At 40.8% G+C, this 16,454-nt stretch overlaps 1 protein-coding gene across 13 annotated transcripts in view; it reads left to right on the forward strand.

The window, feature by feature from the left end:
- LOC146977887 (microtubule-actin cross-linking factor 1-like) overlaps positions 1-16,454 on the forward strand; it is a 356,186-nt gene that overhangs the window by 17,264 nt on the left and 322,468 nt on the right. For all 13 annotated transcript variants that reach the window (XM_085790655.1, XM_085790669.1, XM_085790650.1 and 10 more), the window contains exon 2: positions 1,860-2,094. In XM_085790655.1, the coding sequence (XP_085646781.1) occupies positions 1,872-2,094 (223 nt within the window). In that variant the 5' untranslated portion in view covers positions 1,860-1,871. The remainder of the gene's footprint in view (positions 1-1,859; positions 2,095-16,454) is intronic.

Here is a 16,454-nt window from a genome sequence, read left to right on the forward strand (position 1 = left end):
CAGGGTGATGAACCAGGCTTCAGGCTGCAGAGCAGGGTGGATGAAGCAGGCCGCAGGCTGCAGAGCAGGGTGATGAACCAGGCTTCAGGCTGCAGAGCAGGGTGGATGGAAAGGCCTCAGGCTGCAGAGCAGGGAGGATGTAACAGGCCGCAGGCTGTAGAGCAGGATGATGAAGCAAGCTTCAGGCTTCAGGCTGCAGAGCAGGCCGCAGGATACAGAGCAGGGTGACTGGATGGAAAGGCCTTAGGCTATAGAGCAGGATGGATGGAGCAGGCCTCTAAAGCAGTGCAGGATGGGTGAGGTGGATCCCAAGCCCCAAAGCAGTGTATAAGAAACTGCTGTGTGCTGCTGTGATTTAGGACCTCAAGCCCTCAAGCCCCACCACAGCAGCTCCAGGCAGAAAGTCAATCGCACCTCACAGTTTCAAAGAGCTCAGAACAAGCCACAGCTAGCAACCAGTCCACAAGCAGAAGGAGCAGGCCGGAGCATAAGGCAGAGCAGCCTTCCAAAGCGGACAAAACATGAACAATCCACAGACCTTTGAGAGTTGGCCATTTATTCGTGCAAAATCCTTAGATAAAAATCCTTAAAATCCACTAAAAACACTAAAACAGACAGACACCTGACAGAGACAAAGGACATGCTGCCATCTTGGAAGGGGGAGGAGCTTGAGCTGTTAATATTCTGAATGCACATATGTAGTTAGTTAGTGGACAGTTGATAAAACACTGTGTACTGCATTGTAATGGCTGGGCAACTGCCATGTTTTGCCGTTGTGTGCTGTAATGGTATGGGTATTTGATTGATTGGTTGATTGATTGACTGATGGATATTCTATGCTGCTGTGTGCTGTAACAGTACGGGTTACTGATCGCTCGACTTTTATTGTTCGTTCTTTTGGTTGATTGTTTTTTATTTTTAAACTGCGGACCACCAGTGAAGTCCACGACGAATTTCCCATACGGGGACAATTAAAGGGACAACGAGGAGTTTTTGGAAAAGCGAAGTGTTTTCTCACTACATTTATGAGCCTCCGCACCGTGAAATTCTTTGACCGGTGCAAGACAGGCTCATGTTTTCATTCATCAAGAATTAAAGTCAGAGGTTGGAAGACGATCACATACCGTCGTAGTTCCCACCATAAACGGAGATTCAGTGGCGTTATTCTCATGACTCGCCACGAAACCGAAAGTAAAGAAACGCTGGTCGGCTCGCCCAGCATTTCCACCACCACTAATAATAACAAAATAACCATAGAGACAAAACCATAGATTTATCTAAAATGGACCATTAACAAGTGGTAACGGAGATTCATCCACATTATTATGAGACTTTTTTATAACCAAATAGAAACTCCTCGTTGTCCCTTTAAAGTATACATTGCAAAAACTCAACATCTTACCAAGAATATTTGTCTTATTTCTAGTCAAAATGTCATTTCTAGTCAAAACAAATCTCATTCTACTTAAAATAAGACTCATCACATTAAAAAGTATCTTGTTTTTAGACACTTTTTACCTCTTTCAAGCAGATTTTCACTTGAAATAAGTAGAAAAATCTGATAGTGGAGCAAGTTTTTCTTCCTTATTACAAGCACAAAAAACTTACTTTGACTGGCAGATTTTTCTACTTATTTCAAGTGAAAATTAGTTTGAAACAAGTGAAAATGATCTAAAAACAAGTTAATTTTTAGGTGATGAGTCTTATTTTAAGTGAAAGGAGTTTACTTTTGACTAGAAATGAGACAAATATTCTTGGAAAGATTTTGAGTTTTTGCAGTGTATTGAATATTGAATTGAAACTAAACCAAACTAAACTAAACTAAACTAAGCTCTCTGTGTCTCTGTCTCTCCTTGCAGCCCTGAGGTGACATGGAGTCGTCGGATGATGACACGCTAAGCGAGCGCTCCTGCGTCAGCGAGCCGTCCTTCAGGAGCGAGCGCTCGGGGGGGTCGTTGTCCCCGTGCACGTCGGGCCTGGTGGGGCCCCCGGGGGACACGTTGCCATGGAACCTGTCCAAGCACGAGAGGAGGAAGAGGAAGAGCCAGGACTCGGTGCTGGACCCGGCCGAGAGGGCGGTGGTTCGCGTCGCAGGTAAGAGACAGAAAAACCGTCGCCGCTGTTACTGTTTGTCTTTGAGCAAAGCATCATGGGAGATGTCTGTGTGTCTGCAGCTACAGGAAGCATCCTGTGATGATGATGAGTGTGTGTGTGATGGTGATGAAGCAGTTTTATAACAGAGAAGATTGATTGACAGAGATGATGATGAGACTTTTTTTTTTTTTTTCATTTTTCCACAAAACAAAAGAAAACATTCACTGATATAACGAATAAGGAGTTTGTGTGGTTAGACGATGCTGAGAAGCTAAAATATCTTTTTCATTTGAATATTTTTGCATTTTCTTTATTTCTTGAAAAGGCTTGGGCAGGGTTAGGGTTGGGGTTGTATAGTTGAGAACTGAAAGTGATCTTAAGTTGTTTCTTTATGTCACACCTGTGTGGCAGGTAACACCAACAGGAAGGACTGTCTAGTCTTTGTTTTTGTTATTGTGTCTTGTAATCTCATATGGGATGGGCCACAGTGGTGGCATGACACGAAAATAAAAAATTCATTCATTCATTCATTCATTCATTCATTCATTCATTCATTCACTGACATAGGACCCTATGCATTGAAATACAAGTAAATAGAATGCAATAGAAAAACCATAAAGAGAAATCGCATGGAGAATAGGTAGGCTATTTGCACTAAAGCCAAGGCAAGGCAAGGCAATTTTATTTGTATAGCCCGTTTTTACCACCAGTTTGTCTCAAAGGGCTTCACATGGCATCGTAACAACATCCTCTGTCCTTAGAACCTCACATCCACTGAGGAAAAACTCCATGGAAAACCCTTTTAACAGGGAAAAATCAGAGAAACCTCAGGGTGAGCAACAGAGGAGGGATCATCACCCAGGACGGACAGACGGGACAGAGATGTTGTCAGACACTCACTAAAGGGAGTAACAGCAGTACAATATCAATCCTAGAGATACACGACAGTCTTATAATAACCCATATTCCTCCATTAGTCCTCCAAATAGAGAGTAATACAGTTCCACCTTTGTTCAAAAGTGTCCATTTTCAGTTGTAGACTTGCAGTCATTCGCTCCATTGTGTCGACCCTTTTCAGTCTCTAGCCACTGAGTTATGGTCGCTGGTTTTGGATTCTTCCAGTTAACAGTTATCTCTTTTTTTTAGCAATCAGTAAAACTATCCGTAACATCTTTGATCTGAACTATATGTCTCCAGAGGTACAGTAGTATAGCTCCCAGTAGGAATATCAGTGGGTCTAATGGGGAATTCTCTTGTAAGATCTTGTCAGTTTCTTCCTTGACTCTCTTCCAGAATTCATAGTTTACTGGGCAGTCCCAAAAGATATGAGAATGATCTCCAATGTTTCCACATTTTCTCCAACACAATAATTCCACATTAGGTTCTTTCACATATCTTGAAATGATGAGTGGTGTATTGAAATACCTTATTTTTAATTTCCAGTCCAGTTCTCTCCATAACTGACTATTACTGTAAGTCCTTTATGACAATTTATACACAGCTCTTCCCATACGATGATGAGACTTTTAACACTGATGCTTTTTGCTTCTCTTCATCGTTAAACGCCTCGGCGCTCTAGTCTGAGCCGTAGTTTCTTCATGTTCCCGCTTCGTTATCCTTCTTGTAATTTGCATGTTGACATTTTCTCAGCCGAGCCGAGCTGAGCCGAGTCGCCCTCTGGCTCCTGTACGAGGACAAACCCACAGCGAATAAAATGTCACAGAGACGACGAGATACAGATCTGGTTCTGGCTTCTCTGGGAGTTCAGCACTTAGATGACAAATACAAAAAAGCAGCTATGATTGGAAGTTATTGGTTTTTATCTCGTTAATCACAATTTTAATCTTGTTTTTCTGTCTTGGTTCATGTTTGAAGATGAGATTTGATAAAGACGAGCGCATGTTTCCGTTTAGTTGATTCATACAACACATGCATTCACTTTGAGGTGGTTTTATTGTCTCCATCTGTGCATGTGGAGGTCAAAGGTCAAGGTGAGGAAGCGGTCAGTCAGGTGAGGGGTCAAAGCACTGCTCAAGCCCAAGAAAACACTTTATTGTGTCCCCAAAAACACTTCCTGTTGTGTTGGGAGTTGATGATGAAGTCCTTTGCGGTGCATTGAGCCTTCAGGGCCACCATTTTTTTTTTTTTTTTTAAATGTATTATGCACAAATGTAAATGCGTCAGAGTTAGCAACTTGCTAATTTGCATCCGTAGTCCCTTGGCAGGTAATAAACAGACAGAAATACACAAGAATTATACAGTGGTTCACAATCATATACACATTCATACCTACACATAAAGTGCATGTGATCTGTAAAGTGCCTGGTATAAAGTGCCAGTTTCTAAAGTGCAAGTGCAAGTTTAAATAGGTAAAGTGCAAGTCTAAATGGATGGATCCAGAATGTGATGGCCCGCACCAAGACATTGGAGACAGTAGCAGCAGTTATAGAAGTGCCATTCACACACATACTTACAGAGATCAATTTGCAATATAGAAAAATAAGACAAATGCAGTGCATACATACGTATATGTAGGCGCGTATAGACTCCATAGACTCCTTCTCCCTCCTCCTTCACTCTCAGCAGCAGGAGGAGCAGAGATGTAGGTTAGTTGGTTCTCGTTGCTCTCACGCTAACGTCCCCCAGCCTTCAGCTCAGTCGGAGGAGGAGGGAGGGGGAGGGGGGACGAGCGGCTGCTGTCTGTTCACCTCTCTCTCTCTCGTTGTTTCATAATTGTGAGGATTATTTGCTGTTTGAGGCTTTTAGCACATTAATGTTTGTCAGTGGATCGATATCCAGCTCTTAGCGTTTTAGCTTCACCTCCGCTCACCGAGCAGCAAACAGCAGCAAACAGAGGAATCAGCTCAGAAACCCTGCAGCACTTAACCACAGTTTATGTTTGTATCACAGTGAAGACCGAGACCTTTCAGCATCGTTTATTCATACTTTTTATTTCCTTTATATCTCTGTCTGTGTCTGTTGAGTTGACGTGATTCAGTGTTTCCATTAAAGTGAAATTCCGGCGTAAGTGTAAACCATGGTCAAACACACCGTAACACCAGTTAGACCCCCCCTCGAGAGATCAATTTGCCCGACCGCTACATTCACGAGATCCACCAACTTCAGCAAATACCGCAATATCGCCACACACGGCGCTCTCCGGATCCACTGCCTGACCGCAACCAAAACGCCACCATTTGCCCAAAATAATGCTCAGAACTGCACCAAATGTCATCAATAGTACACACAGGGTCCCAGCACGTAGTACGAGTTGTCAAACATCTGCTAGCTTTGCCTGTTTTCTTTAGCAAGGAGACCAGATACAAGTCACCTACTTCTCCTCCGGGAGCCGCTCGTTGGTGAGGAAGCCCTGACGAGTCGATCACCGAGTGCACCGGAGTTCCGCAGCTCAATCAACAATTACCTCATGGAAATACAATCAGAGTTTTTTTTTTTTTTATCTTGCATATCACTTTATAACTATTATTATCGAGTGCTGGCCACGATATAGGCGCAAATGAGCATTTTTAAATTTACGTTTTTTGCTGGTGCACTCGGTGATCGACTCGTCAGGGCTTCCTCACCAACGAGCGGCTCCCGGAGGAGAAGTAGGTGAGTTGAGTTGCATCTCCTTGCTAAAGAAAACAGGCAAAGCTAGCAGATGTTTGACAACTCGTACTACGTGCTGGGACCCTGTGTGTACTATTGATGACATTTGGTGCAGTTCTGAGCATTATTTTGGGCAAATGGTGGCGTTTTGGTTGCGGTCAGACAGTGGATCCGGAGAGCGCCGTGTGTGGTGATATTGCGGTATTTGCTGAAGTTGGTGGATCTCGTGAATGTAGCGGTCGGGCAAATTGATCTCTCGAGGGGGGGTCTAACTCGGTGTTACGGTGTGTTTGACCATGGTTTACACTTACGCCGGAATTTCACTTTAATGTCAATAAACAACAACACACAGAGATGCTGTGATATAATATTACAAGTCTGGAAACTAGAGGTGTGTCCTTTTCATAGTCAAATCTGATTCGTCAGATGTAGTTTTTTTCCATTCATTCATTCATTCATTCATTCATTCATTCATTCATTCATTCATTCATTCATTAACCTTTATTTAACCAGGCAAAATTGCTAAGAAAAAAAATCTTATTTAGGCAAAGGCCTGGTTTCTCATTGATTCATGATCTCATTTGCGTCTTTTGTTGCTCCGGACAAAGGAGCTAAAACACCAGAATAAGCAAATGTAATTCTTCAGTTAGCTGTGAGATCACAATAACAGGTCGTTCATCCATCCTTATCATCTCACTCATTAGGCTGCGTGCAGGACATCACCGTCTCTCTTCGCTGCAGCGATGACGAGTACGAGTATGTGCTGTGAATTAACGAGTGTGTATGGTGGATGAAAACGTGAAGTCCCATGTGTGGCCGTGATGTGTGCATCAGTGTTTGTGGTGATAGACGGATGTGCCGTTCCTCCAGCACTCACTTTTATCTTTCTATCCAAACAGTCTTGCCTATATTATAAGAAAACAAATACATTCTATGTAAAACCAGATGTTCAGCAGCAGCAGGGAGCACCCCTATGTATTCAGAATGGTACGAACCTTTTTGTGACTATTCAACGAAGACGTTCATAGTCGAATCAGAGCTCTTCCGAATCTAATAGTCGAATACTCTCGACTATTCGAGGTCATCCCAAATGGAAACAGAAGATTTTAGTGGCCTGACTTGTTACTGAGAAAAGAAAAGTATAGTTTTTATATGAAGTGATGACGTACTTCTTCAAATTTGGCTAAAACGTCCACCAGGCCTCTAGGACGAGCTGGTCAGAGTTTGGTGCCATTATGTTCAAAGTTCAAAGTTATCTTTATTGTCCCAGTTGGGAAATTGATTTGCAGCCAGGATGTCCAAAATACATAAAAAAACATACATTATGGAACTTTTTATACCAGTGGTTCATATTTTCTATGATTTTTGACCCAGTTGGCGGATGGATACGACCACGATGAGGTGTACAGTAGTAGTTCTGCTGCTGTGTTACCACTGATGCTGCATGTAAAGAGGGGGTGGGGGTGGGGGTGGGGGTGGGGCGACCACAGCAGAGTAAAACCTCCTAGACATGGAAGCAGCATGTAGGTCAGGACAGAGTGAAGGTTGAAGTCTGGCTCGGAGGACTTCCTGTCTGTCTGTCTGCAGCCGCCTCCAGAGCTGCTGCATTACATCTGTCTTTCTGGCTTTATCATCATCATCATCATCACCGTCGACGACTCTTCACCTGATCTGGAGTCAGTGTGAGACAGGAGAGCTGCTGCAGCTGCAGGATCATTTCACTTGTTCAAGCTCCGTTCAGTCGGTATTACTGTAAAGTGAAGTTCAGAGTTGATGAGTCGTTGTGCACAAGTGTGTGTCTGTGTTGGTGAGAAGAAATGGAAAGAAAACTTCTCCATGAATGAGACGAGTTTGTGTGTGTAAGACGGAGGAAAGAGAAACATCAGAGTCAAAAACAGAATTGGAAACTGAAACTGAATCAAAATGCTGAGTGGAAGTAAAATTAGGAATATGAGATGAGTGAAAGAGAAAATATGAAACTAAACCTTAATTGTTGTTGTTCATCAAAGAATAGAGAATATAAAATGGGTCATAGACATAGAAATAAAGAAAACATATAGAAATTCAAACATATACAAGATGAATATACACATAAAATATACAGTACTATATAATGTGTCCCTTTACTGTAATATATAAAAGAAAAAGCAAGAATATGAGTTTATTAAATCTGCATTTATGAGTTGAGGATGAGTCACAGAGAGGAAGAGGAATTTGCACATGAATGTTAAATGACCTGTGCATGTGTGTTTGTCACAGTGAGAGTGGGATAATAATAGATTAAAGACAGAGAGAGAGGGAGATGGAGAATCAGTGAAGGTTTCTGCATCAACTAAAAGTCAAATCATGGAGAAAGGAAGAAAGAGACGTGATGGTTTACATGTGACGTCTAATTCCAACCAGATCAACCAGAATCTGGTTCATCGAGGCTTTAACGTCCTGTTCCTGCATCAGTTCCACATTCTCCATCAATGTTATGGTTTTAATAAGAACATGAGAAACATAAATCTATAAAGAAACGTCTTTTTGAAGATGAATTTTATCATGAAAACTCGATTTGTTTTGGTAAAATTTTAGAATTTGATTCCAGAGTTCCCCAGTGAATCTGTGGAAGCTGCACATGGGGAGGGAAATACAAATGATGTCATGTAATATGGTTTTAATGAACAAAGTTTTCCGCTCTTCCTCCTCCTCCTCCTCCTCCTCCTCCTTTCTTACTGTTTTGGAAGAAGCTGGTCTGTAGTGGAAACTCACAGCTGTGCCGGTTTGGACGAAGAGAATCAAAAAGAAAAAAAAAGAAACCTGTCTCTAGAAAGGTCAAAGAAAAGAAATAAACAAACATTTAGGCTATTCGTTATTTTCTGTAATTATTAAAATATGCAGTGAGACTGGGAGGTTTTCCAGCCGCCATATTTGGATGCTGGCACTGGCAGCGTCACACAAACCTCCACGTGGACGTCGGTCTCGCGCCTCGTCTTGTTTCCTGAAGCTGAAGCTGCGACGCTAACGAGTCTCATTATGAAGCGCGGAAAAAAATGCAAATGCAGCAAACTGATTCGTCAGCTGAGCTCTGACTTAACGAGCTGCTCAAACGTTTCCCAGTTTACAGTAAATCCCATGAGAGACTAAACGGAGGAATTTAGACCAGAATCTATTTCTGTCATGTCCACTTTTTACCCATTTGGGGTAATTAGGGCAAAATGAACTGTGATGCCCTCCCACCACCACCACCACACCCCGCTCCACCAACCTCCTCCTCCTCCTCCCCTGTCTGCAGCCTTCAAATAGACACATCACACTGATTTATTCATGAATACACACCAGACGAGCTCATTAGAAAACCTAATTATGAAGTTTTTATTATTCGGTTTAATACCCGTCATAGATGAAGTCGTAACTCAGATTAAATCATTTGTGGTTTCAGATGATAATTTAGTTTAATGAGGCATATAGTCTTTATGGCAGTTTATTTAAGCTAAGCAAATGTTTTATCTGACACTTGGCAACATTAATTTATTGTACCTGAACGCCTCTTGTAATTTAAAAGGGTAGTTCAACATTTTGGCAAATTGGCCCATTGCCATAATCCCTATAGTCATAGCAGTAGGTTCGTTATCTTTAATTGTCGGTGCAAGCTGTTTTTAGAACGGCGGAGCAGAGCCGTGAGCTGCTCAGAGCTACGCTACGGAGGCTCATTATGGGATTTCTTGGTTTCACCTCATCAAACTCATCAAATACACAATCCAACAACTCCACAACGCTCTGGTGGACAAGTTGTGAGCTGCACATTCACCACGCTATGAGATAATAACACAACGTTACCACACAGAGTTGTTTTAGAGGGAAATACAGAGACTGTTGATGAAAAACTGTCCCTGAAGGCAACGTGCATCAGCTGGTTTTGCATGAATTTACATCGAAAACAATTCCAACAGTGCCAAAATATTGAACTATCCCTTTAACACAACTAAACAGATGGATTGCATGAAAACAAACCAGATGAAAGAATAAAACATCAGCAGTCGAATCTTCTTTTTATTCAGACTTAGTAATAAACAAACTTCTTATTCCAGATGATTTTAAATCCTCTGCCTCGTCCTGATTGGCTGTCGATTGTCTCTTCGCTCTGTTGATTCGCTCGCTGAGCACAGAGAGGTTCACGACTGGCGCTCCCTCGTCCGTGAAGCCTATTGTGATGATATTACTTTTTTTTTTACATAATATGGACAGTGTGTTTACATTGACCTGGATCTCCATTCAAGCCGAAGCTGGAATGTGGACGATGAATATATTAACCTGCTCACACAGAGGTCGCACTGTAATAACACAGAGGAGGACAATGGAAAACAACACTACACACTGATCAGCATTAGTTATGTATTATTAAATACTTAATTAATCATTATATTGATACTAATTAGTCTGTAATTCATAAACACAGCTATAAATGTTTAATCAACCAATCTATAATGTTTAATTATTGTATTTTCACATGATGGATTCAACATTTATGGATATAAAGTATCATATCAACGACAAACTAGTTATTTGGCCGGTTAATTAGATCATTTATGAAGGGTAAGTTAATGAATAATAAACTATTTAGATGAATATTTACATACAGACATGAACTTATGATCAGTGAATGTGTTTATAGATGTTTAATAAACACTTTTTAATACCACAACTAAAGATTAATTCAGGTATTTACTGCTTAAATACTTTTAAACCACTCTAAACGCATCTCCAAACCAACTCTTTTGTAATTGATATAATACTTGATTTATAAAGGTTAAACCCATCATTTATTAGTTTATTATGAGTATAATGTATGAAAATTCAATCGTGTTTATTGATTAGGATGATTACAAACAGGAAAACGACGTCTAACAGGTGAAATTTTACTGAAATATATAAAAAAAGCAAAGGAGAGAAAAGTTGTTGTTTCTCGACGAGAGCTGAATACTGCAAAAACTCAAAATCTTTCCAAGAATATTTGTCTCATTTCTAGTCAAAACTAATCTCTTTCCACTTCAAATAAGACTCATCACCTAAAAATGAACTTGTTTTTAGATCATTTTCATTTGTTTCAAACTAATCTTTACTGCCAGTGAAAGCAAGTTTTTTGTGCTTGGAATAAGAAATAAAAACTTGCTCCACTATCAGATTTTTCTACTTATTTCAAGTGAAAATCAGCTTGAAAGAAGTAAAAAGTGTCTAAAAACAAGCTGCTTTTAATGTGATGAGTCTTATTTTAAGTAGAATGAGATTTGTTTTGACTAGAAATGACATTTTGACTAGAAATAAGACAAATATTCTTGGTAAGATTTTGAGTTTTTGCAGTGAAGTCAGAGGATGAAGTCATGGAGGAGAGAGAGAGGGAGAGGGAGGGAAACACAGGCGGCTTTGTGAGGAGATGAGTTGAGTTTAATTCACCCTGCAGAGAGGGAGAAAAAAGACAGAAAGAAAGAAAAAGAAAGAGAGGTGGTCGTGGTCGTCCTGACTGGACTCTGCTGCTGCTGCTGAGCATGTCAATGACACGGAGCCACAGCTGCTCTTCATGTGGATGTAGTTTGGTCTCAGAAACCCGTTGTAATGATTTACAGTCGTGCACGATGGATTCAATCAACAAACCACAAGCAACAAAACTTCTCAAAAGTTGGTTTTATTTTGTGGTTGGAACCCGAAACTTTCTTTTCTTTAACCTTTATTTAGATCTCGAAAGCCATTGAGGGTAAACCCTCATTTCCAATGACGTCGAGAGCACAACAAATCAACAGCAATCATATAACAAATACAGTGATCATAAAAATACATCAACAGCAATACGATCAGACATTATCAACAATTTTTTAGGATTTTTTTAAAACAATTGCATTCAAAAGTATGCATATTTATGATCATGTTTTTAAACAACTCCACTGTAAAACTGTCACAGCATTAAAATGTTAAAAATGTTCTTTATTTTGCGTTTTATTTTATGTAACATCTGCTGGGTTTTTCCTGCAAAGATTGGAGGCCAAATATCAAAGGTCAAAGGTCAAAGTTCATGTATTTAGCAATTTAAAATTTTAGATTCATCAAGACCACAATTATGTAAGAAATTAAATCAAATAACGGAATGAAATGAACCTGAATTTTATTTGTAAAATTGAATAATATTGGTAAATTTTTTCCTAAATATGAAAATCTTTGAAGTCTTCGCTCTCGAATCATGCGAACTGAGACTAAAATGATTTTTTATCCTCGTCCTCACAAGACAAAACGCACGAGATGACATGGAGGAAAGTGTGTACATGCAGCGTGTGTGTGTGTGTGTGTGTGTGTGTGTGTGTGTGTGTGTGTGTGTGTGTGTGTGTGTCCCTCTGCAGCAGTGATAATTCACATCAGGACCCCAGACGTCGCTGCCTGCATGTAACCGAGGCGTCCGAGGCGGCGCCTGCTGCTGCTTTCTCTTCTCTTTCTCTTCAGGCGGATGAACGGACGCCTCGGCTCATGGGGTCCCCAGACTATATTATTATTCCCCTGTTGCCATGGCGACGTGGGCTATCCTCCGTTCGTTTCCATGGTTGTGAGAGACGAGGAGAAGCAATGGCTATGGGGGGTGAAAGAGAGAGAGAGAGAGAGTGTGTGACACCGGGGTATAAAAGAGGAGGGCAAAAACAAATAGACTGAGAGAGAAAGAGAGGGAGAGAGTGTCAGAATTTTAATTTGGAGCGAGAGAAAAGAGGAGAAAGAGAGAAACAGAGAGAGAGAGGGAGGGAGAGAGAGGAGTGAATGATCGAGTCAGTTTAAAAGCTAATGAAGAGAAGGAAAGAAAGAGGGGGAGGGGGAGAGGGGAGGTGAGAGGAGGAGAGAGAAGAAAGAGAGAGAGATGACTTTAAACTAAAAGAGAAGGAGATTAGAAAAGAAAAAGAAGAAAGAGAACGATTTAGAAAAGGAATGAAAAGTTAGAAGAGAAAGAGAGAGAGAAAAGAAAGAGAAGGAGAAACTGGCATGGAGGGAAACTGTGACTCAGGTTGAAAGAGAAAGAAAGAGAGAACAAAACACAGAGAGAGGTCAAGAGAGTTCACTAAAAAGATGTGAAGAGAGAGAGAGGGAGTGAATAAAGAAAGAGAAACATAAAGAGATGAAGTCAGACACAGTGGAGGTGTATAAACACTAAATCCTACATTTCCCATAATGCACTTTGACAGCGTCTGGTAAATGTCCATTTCTTCCTCCATGTTGTAACCAACCAGGCGTCTGAAATGCTGCTGGAATGAAACAGAAACAGTCAGATAATGTCTCCACCTTTTGTGTCAAACCTCACGCTGAACAACAGCTAACTAACTATTAGACTGAACTACAACTAAACTAATGGAACTGTATCATACAACTACACTATACCAATATAGCTATAGTAACTATAGCAACTACTTGTAGCTACACTAACTACACCTACACCAACTATATCTTCCCTATCTTCATCTAGTTACCGTACTGTCTACATCTATACTAACTTAATCTATACTAACTATACCCACTATATTAACTTAAAGTAGAAGTAAGTGATATATTTGTGTTAATCTAAGTCTTAAATAGTTGTATCTTCCGACAGCAATCACTTCTATAGAGTGTTTGGTCTGAAACACGGGTCTGTCAGTCACTCTGCTCTGCTCTGAGCCCAGGAGAAAACTTTTCTTGTATCCTACAAGTTTTATCCAATGAGGAGAGAGAACGGCATAAAGGGGCAGTCCTCTCTGTGTGTGCAGCCAAGGGATGCACCTGAATGTGGTGACGTAGGGACGAGGACCAATAGATCCATGACGAGGGCGGGGGCTGCTAACTCCATCTGCTGACAAGATGTTATGGTGCGTTCAAGGCAACCCGTAACTCGTGTTTTTCCGACCTGTGAAGTGGTACCAGTTCGATCTGGTACGAGTTCACGGGTCAGAAGTTACGAGTGGCCGTTATAGTGACTTTCACAGGTAAAACAGGTCGGAGAAACACGAGTGGGTTGCCTGGAACGCTACAAAGTCGTAAGTCGTGACTTGAAGCCGTAACTTACGGTTTCAAAAGCCTGCCTGGAACGCAGCATTAGCCCAAACCACCGGATCGCTTACTTCTGCTTTAATGTATATTATCTATACTTACTATACCAACTACATCTATACAACTACATCTTTACTAACTACTGTATACTGACTACATCTATACTAACTACATCTATCATATTCTAACAATCAATCAATCAATCAGTTTACCTTTTGTCCATGTATTACGACCTGAGAATCAGGATGAATCAGTTTTTTTTTAAAAACCAAAACAGAAAAGAAACATGTTCTGTTTGTCTGTTTTTGATTTTAAATACAAGAAAAACATTTGAAACGCTCCTTTAACATGTTAAAGATTCAATAGAAAGATGTAAAATGGTTGTTTTTTAACTTGTTTTTACAACTTTGTTTCAGACATGAAAAACCAATTTCAAACGGCAAAAGGATAATTGAATATAATTTTTTTTTTTATTATCTTACCTACATAACAGGAAATGTTGCAGATGTTCCTCAGTTCACCGGGGCTGACGTGACATGTGATGTTTGTGTTTGAGGATATGATCTAAATCACATTTAAACCTAGTTGTTTTATAAACTGAATCAGAGTGACAGTGAGATATGTCAGAGAAATGAAAGGATCGCAATCTGTAAAAGGTTAACGTCGTTAGATCAAATTCAAATTACCGAGCCTGTGTTTGCTAAATGAGACACTCGTGTTCGAGGTTTAGCCGATGGCAGCTCTGACCTCTGACCCCTCTGCTCTGTGTGTGTGTCTGTGTGTGTGTGTGTGTGTGTGTGCCAGCGCTTCACTTTATGCACTGCATCGGACACATCACATTGATTTTTGTGGCCTCTTGATTGGCTGCATGTTTATTCTGATGATGATGTTTGAGCTGCAGAACATTGGCGTTTTATTTTTCCCTAATCGAGTTTGCAGTTATTCGTGAAAAGTCGAGACTGTACGGCAAAAATCAAAACTCTTCAAAGAGCTGTATGAACATTTATGTGTGTGAATATAACGCAATAATCCGAGTCATGCACATCTCACAATAATTTCATTCAGTCTCTCTCTCTCTCTCTCCAGGGTATTTAGGGCGGCTGAGCTGCTTTAACAGGCTGTAATTCAAACAAAAATGCAGGCGTGCATAATCACATCATTGTTTGTTGCTACAGATACTGTAACCTTTACAACTGAAGATCCATATTCTCTTTTAGTTTGGTGGCTGCAATCCTCATTTATTCTTTTTAAGAAGAACATAATGGCACTGAGGTTTTGGGTTCGATTCCCCTGAGCCTTCCTCTGTGTGTGCATGTTCTGCTTGAACTTTCTTTGCTTTTAAAAAACCTTAGGGACAGTTTGAATTTTTAGTTGCATCACATTTTACTTCCTGTTTTATCTGATCTACACACTTTGGCTTCAATATTTTGATTATTATCAAGGTTTTTATGTTTTATTGAAGTTTTTTTGGCTTTTACTGCAACTCTGTCTCTTGAAACTTTTTCACTTTTACTGTGTTTGTGTTTCCTGACACTTTTATATTAAAGAGATAGTTCAACATTTTGTCAAATTGGCCCATTGCAATAATCCCTATAGTCATAGCAGTAGGTTCGTTACCTTTAATTGTCGGTGCAAGCTGTTTTTAGAACGGCGGAGCAGAGCCGTGAGCTGCTCAGAGCTACGCTACGGAGGCTCATTATGGGATTTCTTGGTTTCCCTCATCATCAAACTCATCAAATACACAATCCAACAACTCCACAACGCTCTGGTGGACAAGTTGTGACCTGCACATTCACCACGCTATGAGATAATAACACAACGTTACCACACAGAGTTGTTTTAGAGGGAAATACAGAGACTAAACTGTCCCTGAAGGCAACACGCATCAATGGGTGAGTGAGTTTGATGAGGGAAACCAAGAAATCCCATGAGCCTCCGTAGCGTAGCTCTGAGCAGCTCGGCTCGGTCGTTCTAAAAATAGCTTGCACCGACAATTAAAGGTAACGAACCTACTGCTATGACTATAGGGATTATGGCAATGGGCCAATTTGACAAAATGTTGAACTATCCCTTTGAGTTCAACATTGCTGTTTCTTGTGTCTATATGACCTTTTTTAAGAGGAACTATGCAACATTTGTACCTTACATAGAGTGTTTGGTCTGAAACACGGGTCTGTCAGTCACTCTGCTCTGAGCCCAGGAGAAAACTTTTATCGTATCCTACAGTTTTTATCCAATGAGGAGAGAGAGAGAACGGCATGCAGGGCTGTGTGTGCAGCCAAGGGACGCCGTGAATGTGGTGACGTAGGGACGAGGACTGTTATGGTGCGTTCAAGGAAACTCGTAACTCGTGTTTTTCCGACCTGTGAAGTGGTACCAGTTCGATCTGGTACGAGTTCACAGGTCAGAAGTTACGAGTGGCCGTTATAGTGACTTTCACCGGTAAAACAGGTCGGAGAAACACGAGTGGGTTGTCTGGAACGCTACAAAGTCGTAAGTCGTGACTTGAAGCTGTAATTTAGGTTTCAAAAGCCTGCCTGGAACGCAGCATTAGCCAAAACGACTGGATCGCTGACTTCTGCTTTAAACTAAAGGATAAATGACTGAGTGGTGGGTTGATGACCTGTTAAGCATGAACCCTGCACTGTGTCAGTTGTGATTGGCTCCAGCAGCGTTAGACTGATGGTCGGATGCATAATAATGAGACTATTCTGACT

Source organism: Trachurus japonicus, chromosome 11, assembly GCF_045865225.1.
Source record: "Trachurus japonicus isolate A0001 chromosome 11, Traja_1.0".
Classification (NCBI taxonomy): domain Eukaryota; kingdom Metazoa; phylum Chordata; class Actinopteri; order Carangiformes; family Carangidae; genus Trachurus; species Trachurus japonicus.